At 50.1% G+C, this 20,311-nt stretch overlaps 1 protein-coding gene across 1 annotated transcript in view; it reads right to left on the reverse strand.

Annotated features, from left to right (window-relative positions):
- PTGFRN (prostaglandin F2 receptor inhibitor) overlaps positions 1-18,228 on the reverse strand; it is an 83,398-nt gene extending 65,170 nt beyond the window's left edge. Inside the window, exon 1 of the mRNA XM_072769631.1 lies at positions 18,072-18,228. Coding sequence (XP_072625732.1) covers positions 18,072-18,120 — 49 coding nt within the window. The 5' untranslated portion in view covers positions 18,121-18,228. The remainder of the gene's footprint in view (positions 1-18,071) is intronic.
- Between the last annotated feature and the right edge of the window lie 2,083 nt (positions 18,229-20,311).

Here is a 20,311-nt window from a genome sequence, read left to right on the forward strand (position 1 = left end):
AGAGATCAGCTAATATAAAGGCTCTAAGATGGAGCAAGCTTGGTGTGTTCGCAGGATAGAAAAAAGATCAGCGTGCCTGGATTATAATGAATGAGGGCCAGAGGCCTTGGGTTCTGGCTGAAACGGGAAGCACATAAGCTAGGGAATGACAGACCTTGTTTTGGATAAAGTTCGCCCTGGTTGCAGTGTGAAGAAGAGATTATGGCAGGGCCAATCTAGAAGCACGGACACGGGTATGGAGTACGTTATAGTAAGCCAAGTACAAGATGATGGAAACCAGGCCTCAGGTTGTAGTGGTGGTGGTTGTCAGAAGGGGTCGGAGTCAGGATATGTCACGTACAGTGGATCCTTCAACTACATGGGAGTTAGAGGCGCTGACATCCCCATACAGCCAAAAATACACATAAAAATTTTTGACTCTCCAAAAACTTAGGTGTTAATAGCCTACTCTGGACTGAAAGCCTTATTAATATAACATAAATAGTCAATTAACACATATTCTGCATGTTATATGGATGATATATTCTTACAATAAAGCTAGGGAAAAATATTAAGAAAATCATAGGAAAGAGAAAATACATTTATAGTACTATTATTGTAAAAAAAAAATCCATATGTAGGGGCGCCTGGGTGACTCTGTTGGTTAAGCATCTACCTTTAGCTCAGGTCATGATCCCAGGGTCCTGAGATGGAGCCCCGCGTCTGCTCCTAGCATGTGCTCTGTCACTATCTTGGTCTCCCTCTCTCTAATAAATAAAATCTTAAAAAGAAAAGAAAAAGGAAGAAAACTAAAAAAAAAAAAAAAAAAAAAAGTCCTGGGATCCCTGGGTGGCTCAGCAGTTTAGCGCCTGCTTTTGGCCTGGGGCATGATCCTGGAGTCCTAGGATCAAGTCCCACATTGGGCTCCCTGTGTGGAGCCTGCTTCTCCCTCTGCCTGTGTCTCTGCCTCTCTCTCTCTCTCTCTCTCTCTCTTTCTCTGTGTGTCTCTCATGAATGAATAAATAAAATCTTAAAAAAAAAAAAGTTGGGACGCCTGGCTGGCTCAGCGGTTGAGCGTCTGCCTTTGGCTCAGGGGATGATCCCAGGATCTGGGATCGAGTTCCACATCAGGCTCCCTACATGGAGCCTCCTTCTCCCTCTGCCTGTGTCTCTGCCTCTCTCTGTGTGTCTCTCATGAATAAATAAATAAAATCTTAAAAAAAAAAAAAAGTCCACATGTAAGTGAATTTGCATATATAGTTCAAACCCATGTTGTTCCAAGGTCACCTGTGTGTCTCTGGAGCTTGGGGGAGGCCCAAGCAGAGACCTGTTTAAAGCCACAGGTTGCAGAGGTTCACACAGCGAGAAAGTATTTACATAAAGAAGAAAAAGGAGCCAAAGCTAGAGCCCTTACTTTTGGTAGAATTTAGGAGAAAAGGATGGGCAAAATTATAGAAAAGTTTTGAGGAAAAAGCAAGTAGCAGAGAGGGGTTGAGACCCTTACCATGGAAAAGGTTCAGAACAAGTATTAGAAGGAGGGTACTTGGAAGCCATCACAGAATGAACACAAGGAGGACTGACACACGGCAAAGACACCCTGACTTTTGGGAAACTTGGGTGGGCAGGGTTTGAGATTTTCCCCAGCAAGCTGATACAGCTCAGGCTCAGAGACAGTGGTCAGTGGAGATCACTCAACCGGAGTGTGAGGACCAGCAAAGGAGCACGGGAGAGGGTCCCAGGATGCTAACAAGCCCACTGCTGAAACATACATCACAGGGAGTAGAGTCCAGGATGGTGAGAATGGCCCAGTGAGCTGGACAAAGCAATGTCCGAGATCAAGGATCACAGTGAGGATGAAGAGTAGGTTCCAGAGACGGGAGGGGGAATTTGTTTTTTGTTTTGTTTTGACACAGGGGAATTTGAAAGGAGTAAAGGGAAGAGGTTGTGGTCACAGAGGAAGATATCAGAGAGGACAATCAAGAAGGCGAAAGACTTCTGAGTGACAACCAAGTCCAGGTATGGCCATTAAATCTCACAAACTGTGTTATTTTCCCAGGGGCTGAGATGACCACGAAGGCACTCCCTGGTTCCTTGGTGGCGCAGGCTGGCTGCCGAAGCACGAGGAAGTGGTGGTGTGCCCAACAGACCACAGGGAGGAGAAGGGTGGTCGGGAGATCTAAACCTGGTTCTCACCTAATCTGTACATGCCAGCTTCTGCCTCTAGTCTGCAGCCATTCATACCTGGAGATCTTGGAGTCTTCACACAGGGCAAGGAGGAGTAAGTATCTATAATCCCTGAGCCAAACAAGAACTCTGATATAGAAAGGAGACAGACTCTGCTGGAAGGGACAGGCTCTTCAGGACCAATCCACCCTGACTTAGCTCTTGGGGCTGAGATAACCAGCACCTGTGGCACTACAGACAGGAGATGGCAGGGAAGACAGAGCTGCAGGGCCACCAGCAACTGAGAAACACAACTGTAAGTCACTTCTTAAAAGACCGGATCATTAACTGCACTTCTTACTAGTGAAATGCTGTATCATATAACCATGATGTCACCTCCAGTTCTGTGGCCTTTGAGAGGTACTGGGAGGCCAGAGCCTTACCAAATCCTGAATCCTCTATTACGAAATTGTGAGGATACAGTGTTTGCTTGGCCAAATTGGAACTACTTTCCCAGACTCCTCCTCCCTGTGCAGTTCCAGGTTAAGAGTTAGACAGACTAGAAGAGGGTGTGAATCTGGGAGGTAGAAGCCAGGGAAGCCGCAGCCCTCATGCTCTGGCAATCACCATCATTAATGGTGATGAGAGGTGGATGCACAGGTGCTGGCCGGCACTAGTTTGTCCTTGTTTTTCTTTCTGCTCCAGGTTCCTTCCCAACTACCATCCTTACCAACCAACGTGTACCCCAAGACCACCAGATGCTTGGCTGCAAAGAGGCTGCCATCCCCTCTTCCCCACCCCACTCTGCACGGCTCCCAGGTCCCTCTGCAGGCCTCCACCTGTCCACCCGTGCTTCAGGAGGGCTGACTAGTGCTTCTCTTCTGATCCTCCAGGTCCGCTTTTCCAAGCTGTCACTTCCCCAGCTCCTCCCGTAATTGTGTAAAGATTAATCCCTCTAACACACGCCTTCTTCCATTCTATTTAGGGGGGCTCTCCTTCCCTGATGGAACCCTAACGGACACAGTACACCAAGTATTGAGCAGACCGCTTTGCCCTCAAGGACTCAGTAATTGACAGAAACCACCTTACATTTATAGCACTGCTTTATAGTCTGCAAATCCTGTTCACATGATTGAATACTCAACCTTGAGAGGATTAAATAAGGAAACTGAGGTTCAGAGAAGTCAGGTGACCAAAGGACAGGTGCAAAAACCGCTTTGCAGTAGGCCACACTGAAGAAGAACCAAAATAACTCAATACTCATGCAATGACTGGAACGATTCTCTGTCCGGGGACCAGAGGCAGAAAAGGCCTATCTATCCACAAGGATTACTCTAGAGCGTTCTATCAAATGAACAGCACTCGCGGACCAGGCACTGCCCAGCATCCGTCACTACTCAACCATTTTCAATTCTCCCCATGTTCGAACTAGTCAACGTTGTCTGCCAAGTTCTGTGGGAACACCTGGTCCTCCTTTCAGCCTCTAGTAAGGAGAATGGGGCTTCCTATTGGATTTAAACTTGCATGTGGACATGAAAGGCACCTAAGGTAGTAGCTGAAATTCTCCTCTACTCCCTACGGTGAGCAGCTTTGTCCTCTCTCCCCATTTTACTATTCCTGCTATCCTTTTCCTGCTTTTCCTTTGCCTTGTCCACCCTTCTTCCACCACAAAGCCTTCAGGCCCACCCTTAACATCTCTAGGCATGTTGCCAGATGCCGTGGGTGGTGTGGCAGTCTCTGCCCAGCTTCCCCACTGAGGCCCAGTGATGAATACAGTGTGGTAATCTGCCTTGGACAGAAGACTCTGGCTCCCTCAATCCGATTTTTCACTCCTCCACTCAGCAGTTCTTTATTGCACACCTAGTATGTGCTGAACCACATCACCAGGGAAGGTGATGAGCCAGTACCTTGCCCAGTATCAGAGCTGAGGAGAGGGTATAGGGTGGCAGCTATGCAGAAAGGCCAGGAAGAGATGAGCTCTCCAACAGTGGGAATCTTGAAATACAAGTAACAAGGACCTGAGGGGCTTAAAGCATTCTAGGGAAGACAGAACCAGGAAGGAAAAAAAGAAAACAAACAACCAGACAAATTCCCCCACGACATCAGGCTTAAACTCCTCCAGGTAACATTCAAAGTGCTTCCCAATCTCATGACTTTCTCTCCAGTCCCAGCTCTTTCCCTCTGAAGAACCTGCAAGGCAACCCTCCACTCCAACCACAAAGGGTTTTCTTCCTTCATGCAAGACCAGCACGCTCTTATAAATAGGTATAGGTCCACTTTTTACCCATTTTCTTCCTTCTGCCTAAAACAAAGAGCCCAGCCCTTCTCAGCCAGACAAAACCCCACTGATAAACAAGACTCAGTGGGCTCATGAGTCCACCCTGCGGAAGCCTTTCCTGATCCTCCCCTGCCTTGGTCCCCAGCCAGAGCTCTGAATGTGTCTGCTGAGGGTCAACTTGGCTCAGCCACTGCTAGCAGCCTGTTTGCTTATCTGCCTCCCTCATGGGACTGGGAGCCCCTCACAAGACTGGGAGCCCCAGATCATTCCCAGCTCATCACCACGTTCCCAGCCCAGCAACACGCCTGGTGACAGAATGATTGTCATCACGCCGATCTCAAGGAACTTCTGCAAACTGGAATCTTAGAAACCAATCTTTGGATCATTGTCTAGTCAGTCAATGGGAGTTACTTAATCTCATGTATATCAGAAATGACCCCAGATTGGATTCCTGGGTGGCTCAGCGGTTTGGCGCCTGCTTTCAGCCTGGGGTGTGGTCCTAGAGTCCCAGGATCGAGTCCTGAGTCGGGCTCCTTGTATGGAGCCTGCTTCTCCCTCTGCCTGTGTCTCTGCCTCTGGCTCTCTCTCTCTCTCTCTGGGTCTCTCATGAGTAAGTAGATAAAATCTTAAAAAAAAAAAAAAAAAGGAAAGAAAGAAATTACCCCTGATCATTTTCTTTTCTTTCTTTCTTAAGATTTTATTTATTAGAGAGAGGGAGAGTGAAAGAGAGAGAGTGCACGTGCAAGTGAGGAGAGGAGCAGAGGGAGAAGCAGACTCCCTGCTGAGCAGGGAGCCTGACATGGGGCTCAATTCCAGGACCCTGAGATCATGACCTGAGCCGAAGGCTGACGCTCAACTAATCTGGAGTCCCCTGATCAATCATTTTCAAAAAAGCTGTTTGCTAAGCTCATCACAGAAAGTGAAGCACACATGGCTAGAGCAACCGTAACACACAGTAGCAGTCAAGAGACCTCAGAGTGGGGACTTCAGCCCCTTGGGATGTGAAACACAAATCACAATATTCCAAATCCCAAGTTCTGATGATCAGTTTTATTACCGCTCTTCTTTGGGGCTAGAGAAGCCAACGTATTTGGGTGCTTCGGAACCTTGTAGAAGGTTCTCACTCTGGACAAGGCACCGAAGCCTAAAAAAATGCATAGACGGGTACAGAGGAGACACAGGTAGTAATACAAACAGGCAGAGAGGATTAGGTCAATCATTTTACCTTGTCTGTAAAGAGCACCTCTGTCTGAACTGGCCTCCAATACTCTCCCTTTTCTCCAAACTTTCAACATTTTTTTGACTCTAGCCATCCTGGACACTTCTTCAATGCCACCTCTCTTCCTGTGCATGTGTCACACCTCCACATCTAGACAGGCAGCTACAGGAGTCACGGGACTGTGTCTACGTCCTCAAGTGCCTGGAGCTTGAGAATCATGCCTGGCACAGGGTAGATGGTAAGTAGGAGTCTCGAAGGAGGCAGACAGAAAGATAAGGCACCTGCCACCGGCAGCTCTACTGCCCCTGCCCTCAGCCATGACCAGAGCTGGCTGTTGGCCAGTGATGACAAGCAGTCAGGTCTGCGGCTGGGACTAATGCAGCTGCGAGACACTTGAAGCCTGCCCTGCAAGGAAAAAAGTCTGCTTCTCCATGCTGTGGACAACCAAGACGAAGCCCAGAAAGGGAGAAGATGCCAGTTTGGGATGGGGGAAATTGTGTCGACGCCACAAAGGGAGAAAGGGATGGAGGGTGTGTGGAGACAATAATGAGAACCTATGAGTCGTTTGTCCTCCACACATGCTGCCAAGGAAGAAACATGGAGAAACTCTCACGAGGAAGCATGAAGACTTGTCCATCCTTTTGTATTCATGGCGGGGGGCGGGGGGGGGGACACTCTCTTTTCTCCTACTCTGCTCCTCAACACTCGATTCTAGAAATGGAGTCACAAGCCATTCTCTCAGGAATAGTGGAGTAACAAAAAAAAAAAAAAAAAAAGCTAGCAAGGACACATGGATAACCTCTGCCTCCTTTGCATCTCAAGATTTCATATGTGCATTTCACACAGGTGTCTTATGTCACAGGCAGCACAGATGCCATATGTACATGCATACTGCTCTACAGATGTTTTCTAAGCGCACAAATTAATCACTCACGGACTTGAACTCCTGGATACTCAGATAAATGAAAATGGACTCTGTCCTGTTTTCATGGCTGGAATGAAACAAATACCCCTCCTAATAAAAAGATCATTATCAACTGATGGCTGTGCTCTGAAGGAAGTGGCTCAATGAGCACCTGTGAAAAAGGAATGTGTTCTGGGCCACCTTGTCCTGGATCTGAATGTGTCATCCTCTCTGGGGCAGCGAAGCTGGACCTGGGCTCCAAAGAATCAAACAGATGGAATTAATTCCAAGACGACATATCAACAAAAGGGGAGTGCTCCATACCTAGATTATGTGGTCGTTTCCAAGGGCATGGAGTGAGGGTCACCTAGGAAAACATCAAGAGGAGTCCTCAAAACCTGACTGTGTGTTCCTTTCTTCACACTGCTCTGTTTTGAGGCTCAGGTGCCCTCAACAAACATGCTGGACAGAACACAGAGCTTGCCTTAGCACTGCTGTTTCCTCAGGACCAAACTTTCACCCAGGTCTGTAATGACTCCCGTGGGTCCTCAGGCTGCAAATGGAGCTACCTCTGTGACACTGCAGAGGTGTGCTGACAAAGCCCACCTCCTCCAGTTACCCACAAGCCAGGTACAAAATGACACTTTCTGGGACTTGTACTGATGTCCTGAATGCAGCTTATTGGTGGGATAAACTGTTATTAAAGTGGAACTCTGAACAGACCGCATGATTGCATAAACCTGGTTTCCACAGAAAGGCATCTAAAATTCCCCATCTTTCCTCTAAAACTTATCTGTGGCTCTTATCAGGTGTTAGGCCTTTGAAGAAACACTCTGATCAACTACCTAAGGGTACTATCGGTGATTGTTTTGTGAGCCATTATCCTTGTAGGAAACAATCCCAAATAGGATTATGGCCTGACTTATCACCTTAATTTAGCAGGCTACTTCCTGTAGGCCCCAGCAGACCTCACCGGCCTTGTGCATGCAGGCTCTGAGCTGCTCTGTGGGTGCTGACAATGCTGCCAACACCTTTCAGGGTGACTTTGCTCACATTCTGCTTCTCCGCCAACCTCCCCTCCTAAGAGTTTAATATCCATGTCCCCTGAGGTCTCTCTTACTGTTCCAGTTTAAGTCAGTTAATTCCCAGCTGGAATGCCAACCTGCCCACGCCCATCATCTCCCACCTCTAAGAAATGGCACTGGTCATCTTCCACCTGAAATGCTCTGCACTGCTCCTGGCTCACATGGCTTTCGAGTCCCACCTGCTCCGTGGAGCCTTTCCATAATAACAGCTCCTGGCCTTGCTTCTACCCCTGATTCTGACAGCCCCATATGCACAGCTATCTAATGATTCAACCGCTTCGATGTTTGAAAAACACCAACAATCAATTCTGTTATAATGGGTTCGGTCTCCAGGTTGGCCCCATTTCCTAATTCCTTTGCCATCTCCCAGTGTCAGAAACACAGTACACAATCCCTAAATGCTGCTGAGGTCCTAAAAATTAAGATCACAAGAAAGAGCAGAAATGTCTTATATTGTAGAATAGGGTGGTGCTTGGGCACAAATGATTTATTCACAACCATATTCACTTTGCGCGACCTAAGCACCCACCGAGTGCCCGGCTCTGGGCTAGGCACTACGGCCTGAACTTGAAACTTACTGGATGAATTTCTCAATCGAAGATGATGGACTATAATGTCTTCTAATAAATAAGAAAACACTTGGACATGCCAGCCTTCGGAAAATGGAAAAATGAATAGCTGTGCCAAAAGTGTTTTTTTTTTTTTTTTTTTTGGTTTCGTTTTTTGTTTTTTTTTAAGTCCTCACTGCAATCTAAGTAAAGCAGCAGCAACACTGGACAGACACCAAATCGGCTAATACTCTGCTTTGAGGACATCCTAGGGGACAGTGCGTTTATGATGCACAACGCACCCCTTCACCTCCGAGATTGTGCAAGCCAGCCAGCCACTTTTAACATCTGCGAGAACTCACTCCCTAGAAGGCTCTCCGTAAGCCTGAGAAATCTTCACATCCAAGATGAGAGAGAACACCACTAGGTCAGCAGCAAGAGTTCCGTCCCAAAGTAGCCAGGCTGCAGCAAAGACCAAGGCCAGAAACACAGCTCCCTAGCAACAACGTGGAGGTTACACCCTTTTAGCTAGTGTTGCAGCCCAAATCACTTCTACCTCCCCCTTCAGACTAAGAGAATGAAAAGGAAGGAAGTCCCCAAACGTGAGGAACACATTTCTCAGCCAATTAAGGCTATTGATTGGAAACGTCTGAATTTCGACTCTCCCATCCTTTAGGAAAGTGGAAAATCCAAACTAGTGTCAATATTTGGACACATTTTAAGATGTCTTTGTCTCTTCTGTGTGGAGAGTATTCGGAAAAGGAGAGCCTGAGCAGCAAAACCATGTGCTAGGCTCTCCCCTAGACTTGAAGGCTAAAAGGGGAAAGAAAACACAAGTCACCTTTCTGAGGACTGAGACTTGATTATTTCAACCCCAACTTACTTCCGGCTGATTTCCTCAAACAAAATTTGCCCCCCCCCCCGCCCCCGGCGAAAAAAATTAGTAATAAGAAAAAGTCTGCCATCTAGAAATGCCAATTGCTTTCTCTGTTTCTGCGACTGCTCCCAGAGGTCCATCTAAGGTTGCAGGGAGCCTGGTGGTCGGACACCTTCATAACCTGAAGAACCGCCGGAAAAGATAGCCTGTTTCCCAGCAAGGGAAGAGGATCTGGAAGGAGAAAGTAGTTGCCGATATGGAACAAAACAACAAAGTATTCTCAAGCCCTCTGGGCACCAGCCAACCCTCTGTGGAGAGGTGGCAGGCAGGTGAGAGGTGAGAGGGGCACGCTGCAGATAGGTGAGTGCTGCGGAAGATGCTCTAGGAGCCAGGGACTCCAGGGCTGGACCAAGCAGCCTATACGGCCACTAGTGGGGCTCAGCGTGGACTTGAGGAGTTCTGGAGGTGGAAGGGGGCCTTCCAGGTCAACTAGCCCAGGCCCCACTTGACTTAGGCTAAGAGCTAATCAGCAGCTTGTCCAGAGTCACAAAGCTAGTGAGTGGAAGGTCAAGGGCCAGAATCTACGCCTCCTGTTTTAAAAGACAAGGAAACAAATGTTATCACATTTTGGCTAATTGTATCAATCCCGCTCTTATGTTTTGTTTTCAACCACATGCTTGACTCTGAGCATCTGTACTGATGGGGAGATGCAGAACAGCACACTGTGGTCCTGCGTCCAGACTCTGGAGCCAGGCCTGAGGGTCTGAATCCCAGCAGCTCTGTCAGGTACTATAACCTTGAGCAAGTTATTTCATGTCTCTGCAACTCAGTGTTCTCATCTATCAAATGGGGGTAATAACCACCTACCTCATGGGTTATGAAGCCCTCCTAAATGAGTTCCCATATGCTAAGTGCAGTGCCTGGCACAAAAGAAGGGCTATGTAAAAAGCAGGAAGAAACTTCTTGGGGAGGAAATAACCCCCATATTGGTTTCTCCCCAGCCCTGAGTTCATCTTAGTCTCAGGTTACTGCCTTTTCCCTACAACACCAGAACATAATGCATCTAAAACTTTACACCACCGTCTCTGCATCCACCCAGGCCCAACCCAGTCAGTCACGAGAGGTAAACTGGCCAAAATGCCCAGAGAGGTAAAAATTGGCCAAGTGTCTATATTGGCTACTGCCCGCTCAGCCTACTGCCCCCTCAGATTTCTACTTCCAAGACCATGGATTCAGAAGTTACCTCTTTGGAGCCTCACCTCCTACCTTCCCAAACCACTCACTCCTGTGAGCCTTTGAATCTTTTTTACCCTCCAACCTTCTGCAATTCATCAGGCCTTCCAACCTCACTTACCTGCCTGTCCTAGCCATACTCCCTAGCCAACCTTCTCCATGACGGCTGTCACTAGCTCCCTACAGATTCCTGCATCCCTCATCCCATGGAGAGATCATACCATATCCCTCCCCTGCTTCCAGGCTGCCAAACTTGATATAACAGTCATGAAACCAGGTCAATTGCCGACATGACAGACCTACACTAATCCCATCCTTCGTGGCCAACTAAACACCTGCCATGTGCCCATAGAGCCCTCCCCGGCCCACTTTCCTCTAGCTCTGACTCTGACCATGGCCTTTGCCTCAGAGTTCAACAAGGAAGCCGAGGCCACAAGATAACCTATATGATGAGCTCCCTTCCAGGCTAGGGCTTCTCGAACTTTAGTGGGCATTCAAATCCCCTAGGGATCTGGTTTAAATGCAATCTCCGATTCAGCAGACTGGACTGGGCCCTGAGATTCTCCCTGGGGCTGCCAATGCTGCTGTCCCCCAGACCCCACCTTGAGGAGCGAAGTCTGAGGGAATCACATAAAATGTAATGTTATACCCATCTCATATTACAGATGCAGAAACTGAGGTTCAGAGAGGTTAAGAAGCCTGTCCAGGGCCGGAGGGCTGCTAGAGGGCAGATTCCAAAGCCTGAGGCCTACTTTTCCTCTATGTAAGGGATTTCCAAGAGCAGAAACCATTTTAAAAAAGCACATGGAATGGCTTATTTGTAACATGAAATCTTCTTAGCTGATGAGGAGGAGATAAAGATGGGTTATGAAACGGCCACAGAGTCCCTGTGCTGGAGATTCCACTAACAGCTGAAGGCCTAAAAGCAGCTATTGAAAGTAGGTTAATTCCACCAATCAACATGGAAGAAGACATCCAGGAGAGCAGGGGGAGAACTTTCCACTTGTGCAGAAACTGAAAGGGAACACACAGAGAACCTCTAACTGGCATGTCTGGGAACTCTGTGGCCATTCTTTGGGCTAAAAAGGTTGAAAGCAGAGCTGAGACCATGTTTCCCACACAGTACTGCTCCCAGCATATTCGCCCTCCACCTGGCCCTTCCCTCCTCTCTGGGAGATGACCTGGCACTCTGACCTTCAAGGCCAGGGGTACCTGGGAATACCCCCCACTGCCCCACCTTCCCTGAGTGCAGACTCACAGTCCTCCCCAGCCTGGGCCTCCCCGTAGGCATGCTGGAGGCCCCGAGTGCTGTTCAAGTCCCTGCACCCCAAGCTACTCCCCTCACGGTGCTCTCCTATTGGGACCACTTGAAAAGGTGGATTGTGGCGTCTGCTATGGCTCTGCTCACGCCTCCACATCAGTGAATGCTGCCTCTTCCTTCACTGTTGAGTTAGACACACAATCTCTCAAGCCAGGGCTCCTCTTCCTCTTGATCTTCCCACATTTTCGGCAGCATGTGACCAATCCCTTTTAAGGAGCCTCCTTAAACCGTCTCTGCTGGCTTTTGATAGAGTGCTCTCCTGGATCTTCCTGGGTCCCTGACTATGCCTCCTAGAACTCTCCTTTCCTCTCCTTTCCTGGTCCTGCCCCCTCACTGCAGCCATTCCCAAGAACTTGCCCTTGACCCTCACCTCAGTCATTCAGGTGGTGCCACGCTTTGGGGTGATACCACCCACCAAAGCTCTGTGCAGCAACCTGTCCCACCCAGGATCGCCCACCTGAGTCAGCTCAGTTCACTGAGGAATCAGCACTCAGAATAGTGCCTGGGCTGCATACTCTTGGGGGTCACTGAATGAATAAATGACCTCCTTGCCAGGTCACTGGGTTGCTCAACCTCCGTCCGCAAACAGCTCATCCCCAGGCCAGGCCAGGCCTAATAGGCTGTGGTTCACCAGGTAAAAGAGATAACTAGCAATCTCCATCAGATCAGAGCACACACAGGAAGTGATAATATCCATATGACTCTCTTCAGTAAACAGGGCTTCTGGTTTAGAGGCAGCTCTTACCTCTAAGCTCCAGGAGCTGAGGGCCTCAGCATCATGACACACCTACCCTATCATGGCCCACAGGCTGCCAAATTCTGGTCCAGTCCAGCTCTAAGTAACGACAAAGAAGAGCCACTGTCAGGATGTTCTTGGCTTGGTGTCACTTTTAAGGCCCGTGCGGTAACCCAATGGGTCTGTACACTGCTTCTGGTTCATCAGGATTCAAAGGTAGCACCCATTCTGAAACATGCCCTGAACCCTTAAACATAATTCTGTTCTTCACGGTGCTAAGCAAAATTCATCCTCGACAGAGCAACACTAGCCAGTGTTTCCCGATTCCCCTGAAATACCCTTAGTGATGTAAATGCTCACATTCCAGCTGCTTATAAAGGTGCGAAGCAGGATGCAATTAAGGTCTCAGAACATCATACTTAAACTTGAATCATGCTGCTTAGCGACTCCATAATCTCACACGAACACTTAGCGAGTATTGTGGAGAAACCAGCACTCACAGAACACAAACGTGTACACAGTGTCATTATCTCCAGTCTACTGGAAATCACATCGCTGGCCCACAACAGTATTCACTACTGCGTCTAATTCTGTTGCTTTGCAAAGACTGTACAGTTGGTGTGGAGGAAAAATATTCCAAGATCTGAAAACCACTAACTGTGCCAACTGCAGCGCTTCGCCTTTTCCAGAAGATAAATTATGAAGAATTTTTGCCAGTTCAAGTTATTTTCCCAAAGCAGAGAGTCGAATGGCCTTGCTACCCTGCCTTTAAGAAACCGATGCAATTAAACTGAATAGCTCTGAACTGCCCTGACAGCTTCCCCCCAACTTCATTTGATAAAGTGAGACACAGACACACAGTGACAGACAAGCACACACCTTATTTAACTGCCAGACACGGCACCGATATGAAAATGTACATTCAATCTACAGGGTAAAAATCCGCTCAGCAGCTCATCACTGAAACAAAATAGCCATATAAATGCCGACCAGCCCCACTGCCTTGTAAGGAACGATCACTGACAACTACGGTCCCTATTCAGCAGGCTAATAAGAATAATTATAGCCAGGGCAGGCATTAATCAGCTTGGCAGATACAGGAATTCTGTTAACAAGGCTAAAATGAGTGCCAAGGAATCTCTGAAGGCCACAACACTTCAAAGACCGTTAAGCTGGATGGATTCACTAGGGTTCCTCCTGCCAGCCTTCCCCCTCCTTCAGTCCTTTCTGGAGGAAGCTGCCTTTTGGTCCCAATTCTCTGAGCAGGCGTGGTGACCTGAGAGGGGTTGCAGAGTCACCACATCTGGGAGGTGGTTCCTGGTCCAGCCCCTCCAGGAACCGCATCTGGACTGTACTCACCCCCCGCCCCCTCACCCTCCTATTTTCAACTGTGCTCCGGCCGTCAAAACACGACCACCCTTTTCTGCAGAAACTAGTCTCAAGCAACGCACAGTGTAAGGTTATGGCGAACATTAGTCAATGTTTTTTCCTTAGTACAGGCAGAATGGAATCCTGTGACCAAATCCTGGCTCTGCCACGGAACAGCTGTACAACTCTGGGCACGTGATTTAACTTTTCCAGGTGTCACCTTCCTCATGTGCAGTATGGAGAAAAGTGCAGCACCTTTCTCAAAGTGTTGTAAGGATTAAATAAGAGAAATCAAATAAAACCTGATGTTCAAGATTTACTATCTAAATGGCAACCATCATTACTCCATTTGGTACAGAGGCCTCTGCAGAAACTAAGAGAAAAGAACAAACAAGACATTGAGCATATGAACACGTGCACGTTATAGGAGTGGCTTAGCCTGGGCAGCGGAGGATGTGCACATTTTCTTTTCACCTTACATCCTTTGCAACGACACGGAGACTGCTAGCTCTCCCCTCAAATCCGTTCTTTTCTTCCACAGCCGGGGTGCTCTGAGGCTGCCAGGCTACTTTGCATTTCTCGGCTTCCCTTGCAGCTAGTGTGAGGAGACTATGTTTTCCTGAATGGAATGTGAACAGAAATGATGCATGCCCCTTCCATGCCTGGCCTGTGAAACCTCCATGCATTCTCCTCCACGCTGTTTCCCCCTTATGGAGCTGGAGAGGGGATGAGGACAACTGAAGTGATCTTAGATGGGTGGAAAACAGGGGAGCTGCCATCAGCCTGGGAGCCAAAATGGCTCCAAGGAGCAGGGATACCACAGAAGCTTTTCATCTGAAGCATCCCCTTGGCACTGTTATGAAAGACACTTTCATTGTTTGAACAGTTATGCTTTGAGTCTCTTTCTTTGTTAAAGCAGCTTGGCCTACCTAATTAATAGAAAACTCTTCCTATTTGAATTTGAAAATATAGATGTAGTGCTTTGTCATTTAAAACGATTTCAATGGATTCGAAAGAATTTTTTTAAGACACAAATAAAGAGAATATCTTAATCCCTCCCCATGATCCTCCTACCTTTCACTCTCTAATTCATGCTGCATTCTAGTGAGGACTGGCCTCCTCAAGCACATCAGTGTGTTGTGTCAATCTCACCCTGAGAGCTTTTAACGGCCACCTATTACCCACAGGTAAAGGGATATACAGATGTATTCATTCAGTCAGCCAGCATTTACCAAATACCTACTATGTGCCAGACACCCAACTAAACAGGACGGATATCCTGCCCCTGGTGATATAATCAGGGTGGGGATTTAGACCAGAAACACACAATTATACACAGTGAGATAAGTAAGTGACATGACAGGAAAAGTACAGGCAGCACTCCCAAAACCAATGAATCCACCCCCCATGGCCCAGACTTCTCAGCCCTGCAGGAAAAGCCTACCCCAAATCCCTTTCCAGCAGGCTCTCCCATTACAACCTCCCCCCTCCCATCTCCTGTGCCATGGAACTTACTTGCCCTTCCTGAATAAACTGAGCACTTTCACTCATCCACACTTTAATGCCCTTCCACAAGTGTGCATTTCCTGGAACGCTCTTCCACCCTTCCTTTCAAAATTCTAATTATCCTCAAGGCTCAGCTCAAATGTCACCTCTTCAGCAAAATCAACCCCAAGTCAAAATTCATCATCATCCTTCCTGCTTCCTACCAGCACTTGGTTTCTCTGTCAGGTATTTCATTTTGTCTTGTAGTTAGCTGTTTTATTTACTATCTGACCATCCACCTGCACCAACCACTCAGGGAGACCTTTGTCTGGGACATTCTGTGGACTCTCACGGGGATTCAAGAAATGCTGTATTGAATGGATGGACAAGACAGGTCAGGCACAGGCAACTGAAGTGAAAACCTGCTCCAGGAAGCCGAGTGGGTTCTGATGGGATCACTGAGAGGCAGACTTAGGAAAATTTTAAGGAGGAAGCGAACTTTAGGGGAAAAGAAAATACACAGGTGAGAAGAAAGAAGCAGGAGGGATGTTCCCAGATCATGCAAAAGGGAAAGGCCAGAACATTCACACAATGAAACTTAGAATAAAGTGTTTGATTCGGAGGGAGACAAACACAAGGGGCAGAAATGTCCTTGGAAGAAAAACCATAAAATAACCGACAAGCAAAGTTGGGACTCCCCCTTCCCCCAAACTGATCCTTCTGGAAAATGATGAACTAAGAAGGAAGGGAGGCTGGAAGGAAAGGTCAACCAGGGAGATGTTAGAAGTTATCTGTGGGGAGCTATAGCTATAGAAACAGGAAGAATGGGAAGACTTGAGTCTGTGCTGGCGGAAAAGCCACGAAATTGAGGGACTGTGTGAATGTGGAGGTCAGAAAGAACAGTGGCGGCAAGATTATGCCCAGGATGCAATACAAGAGGAAAGATGAGCTTGTGTATCAACATATTAAGTTTCAGGAGCCAGTACAACATGGAGGGCTTCCCAGAGGTCACAAAGAAGCCACACCGAGTGAGATGCTGAGGGCAGAGCCATCATCTGGAACACCAAGTCTGAGAGCTGTTAGGTGGAAAGGCACTGGCTGGTGACACCTCAGATATTCCTGTTAACATGAAATGCCCAGCCACTGCAGGATACCCTGGTGCACGTATAACCAAGACCTGTCCAGGCTTTCCTACTTCTATTTTGGCTTTTGCCCATCTCTCTTTGCCCTTTCTCCCTTTTTCTCCCTCATTCATAGCTACTCAAGGGCATTTGTTTCAAATTTCTACATGGGCCCACCAACTGGGCCGGCACATGGGTTGTATACTGCACAACTCTAGGGGGTCATTCCCACTGGCTGCAAACTAAATAGCAGCTCCTAGAGTTGTGCGGTGCACAATCTGTGCAACCATGGGCGACGGCCTGGTTTGACCCAGACACATCAGCCAATTAATGGGCATGAACTATCACAGCAAAGAGAGAAGTTCAAGGGTCCCGGGAGGAAAGGGAAAGCCCTACGAGACCATACAAGACATGCTACAAAACTAAGCGAAAGATCTGGAAGCTTTCTGCACATGGTTGCCACTAGAGCAATATGACTGGATGAGGTCTCTTGAGAAGTGAATTCCAGAAAACCCTTCAAAGACGAAGAAAGAAAACACGGTCGCAGCTAGAAAGGCGGGCCCATCAGCAGCAGGAGTCATAGGGGTTGAGACAATGCGGGCCCTGGTGTCAGCAGGATGGGAATGGCTGTGGAAGTCTTCCACTGGGACCCTCCGACTGTAAGTGCAAAGTAGTCGATTGCCCTGTGTGCAGCTGGGGCCTGGCTGGGACAAACAGCACACACCATGCATTCTGCAAAAGATTCAGATCTGCCTTCCTCAGAGGCCTGGAAGGGAACTCCCTGGGCAGGTCACAGGACTCCTTCAGTTCTGGCTGACACAGACCAAAGGGATCCAAGAATATTAAAGAATATCAAAGCACTGGGGTCAGCCCTCCAGCACCTTACAAACATGTATTTCTAGGGCTGACGGCTGCATCGTTATGTTAAATAACCATATTACCATAATCATGTGTATATACACGAAAATGGTGTCTGTGTGTATGGGGTAAGAGGAAAATGGAGAGGAAGAAAGAGGGAAAAAAAATAAATCAAAAGATTCCTTGGGCGGGGGGGAGGGTGCTGGGTCAAATCACCAGGAGGCACCCAGGCTTGGGGAGGGTGGAAGACAGGGGACCGTGCAGGGACGAAAAGTAACAGGTAGGAAAAGTTGGAGAAGCCAAGGCAAGGCCCCCGGGTCTTTGTGTGCAAATGTGCAGCCAGGCAGCTTCCAGAGGAGCGGAGGAAAAAGACTGAGGCAGAAAATCGAGCCACCGCCGCCACCGCGGAGGACGCGCACGCCGGGTTTTTCCCTCAGCGCTCTGGGCCGCCCCGTGACCTTCGTAGAAGGAAGTTGGCGGGTCGTGCCCCTTCCCTGGAAAGGCGACTCGGCGTGGGCCGGCGCGGGCCGGGGACCCTCGGGCCAGGCTCGGCCACCGCGGGCCACACCGCAGGCGCCCGCTTCCGCCCCGCTGCGGACAGGCCGGCACCGCGGGCACCTCCTGGGCCCCGAGTTCAAGGTGAGCCGGGCTCCGGGCGGCCAACAGGTAGGGAGGGCGACGGCGGGCGGGCCTCGGGCCACTCCCCCCGGCACAGGTGGGGCGCGGCGCGGCCTGGCGGGGCCCTCCCGGCCGGATCGGAGCCCGGCTGCCCGCGGCCCCGCCGCCCCCGCCCCTCCCCGGAGCCGCCCCGCGCCCCCGCCCCCAGGCCGCGCGCCGCAGCTGCGCCCCCCGACCCCCCCGGCCCCCCCGGCCCCGCCGGCCCCGCGCGCACTCACCCAGCCACACGAGCGCCAGCAGCAGCGGCCTCGGCGCCAGGCGCCCCATGCTCGCCCCCGCCGCCTCTCCGCCGCCGCCGCCGCCAGCTCCGGCTGCTCCAGTCCGCGCTCCCCGCCCGGGCCGCGCGCCTGCTCCGCTCTGCTCGCGAGCCGAGGAGTCCCAGCGCCGGCCGCCCGCGCGCCCCCCGCTCCGCGCGCCCCCCGCTCCGCGCCGCCCGCGCGCCCGCCCGCCCCCGCCCGCCCCCGCGCGCCGCCCGCCGCCCGCCCCCCTCCGGCCGGGACCCGGAGCCGGGCGCGGAGCCGCCCCGCCGAGCCGACGCGCAGCCCCGACCGCTTCCCGAAAGCAGAAGGAAGAGCCGCTGCGCCCGCCCGCCCGCGCCTCCCACCCGGCGCTCCGCCAGCAACAAACACAAACTTTCCCAAGCCCCTCCCCGCTCCAGGTAACGGAGGCCGCGCCCCCCGCCCCCGCCCCGCTTAAAGGGGAGGCGGAGTCGGAGCCCACCCCGCGCTGCCCTCGGGCCCCCGCCCCGCGACAGACTTTCCTCCGACCTTTAAAAGTTGGCCCGGGACGGACGCGCCTGGAAACCCCGTGCCCGAGCTCCGCCCCGGGACGCCCCGCGCCGCCCCTCCCGAGGCACCCCCGCGTGTCTCTGGTCCCGCAGCTGCCCCCCCGCCGCGCGCCCGCGCGCCCCGGTCAGCGCCCCCTCCCCAGCCCCCGGGCGCCGGCGTGCATGGACCCGGGCGGGACAGCCCCGAGAGGACAGGACCTCTCCGCGGTACCGGGGCCTCAAGGGTTCAGGTGACCCTGCCCAGGGCTTCGCGGCCACGCGGCCAGAGCACAACCTACATCTCCCCGGTTCTGCTCGGTTCTGCTCGGTTCTGCTCGCTGCCCTGCGGCCGGGGGGACCGCCCCTCCCTTTCCAGGGTGCCCACGGCAGTGATCACAACACTCCCCACGAATACACCCAAGGGGGGAAACAAGCCAACCAAGTGTATAAGTAGCTACAGTTCTTCATATGGAATGTACACTTAAGACTAAATATTTGTTGCCTTAAGTGGACACAACTGATTACCAATAAAGACTCCTTTTCCCTACAATAGGGTTTTGTGCTTCTGATTTGAATACAAAAGGCCTAGTATTGAAACAAAATTAGTGTTCATTGTTTAAAACCTCACAAGGGGGTGCGCCTATAGGGAGCAACCCTGGTGCCCAGTGCCCCCCAAGACCACAGCCTTTCATTAATACATGCAAAACACATCACAGATGTTAATGGACAAACTGCCCAGATCCGGGAGAGAGGAGGACTGCTTTTACTCTGAACTATCATTCTTTCCACTAACAAGCGTTCTTCTTTCCACCAACAAGTGTGTGATTAGCCAGGTATGGACCCCTATAAAAGGGACTCGAAAATCCTTTCCTGGTGGCACAACAATGTGAATATCTTAGTGCCTGTAAACTACACACTTAAAAATGGTTAAAAGGGCACTTGGGTGGCTCAGTGGTTGAGCATCCGCCTCTGGCTCACGGTGTGATCCCGGAGTCCTGGGATCGAGTCCCACATTGGGCTCCCCTCTGGGAGCCTGCTTCTCCCTTTGCCTGTGTCTGCCTCTCTCTGTGTGTCTCTCATGAATAAGTAAGTAAAATCTTTTTTTAAAAAATGGTAAATTGGGTTTTAACATGATAAAGAAAGGATTTTTATTTCGTTTGTGCCACTGAGCCTTTCCTCACACATTTCACTCACCGTGAAATCCCTTTCCACCTCCCATCCCGTGGAACCCTCTAGAATTTCTCTGGGAAGTCTTTGAATTTAATTCAGTCAGCCTCAAATGCAAGCCTAATGTTAGGCCTTGGAAGATGCTGAAACTACAGAGAAGAGGAAGGCCTGGCCTTTCTAGAAGCTCCCATCTTTTCTTTTTCTTTTTCTTTTTTTTTAATTTATTTATTTATGATAGTCACAGAGAGAGAGAGAGGCAGAGACACAGGCAGAGGGAGAAGCAGGCTCCATGCACCGGGAGCCCGATGTGGGATTCGATCCCGGGTCTCCAGGATCGTGCCCTGGGCCAAAGGCAGGCGCCAAACCGCTGCGCCACCCAGGGATCCCTCTTTTCCTTTCTTAACCACCCACAGCACTTAATGTCTGGGCCACACATTTTGGCACTTGGTGACATTCAAGTTAGCACATGCTATGGACTAAATGTATTCACATAGACACCCCCATTCATTTATTAAAACCCTAATA

This window comes from Canis lupus, chromosome 12, assembly GCF_048164855.1.
Source record: "Canis lupus baileyi chromosome 12, mCanLup2.hap1, whole genome shotgun sequence".
Classification (NCBI taxonomy): Eukaryota; Metazoa; Chordata; class Mammalia; order Carnivora; family Canidae; genus Canis; species Canis lupus.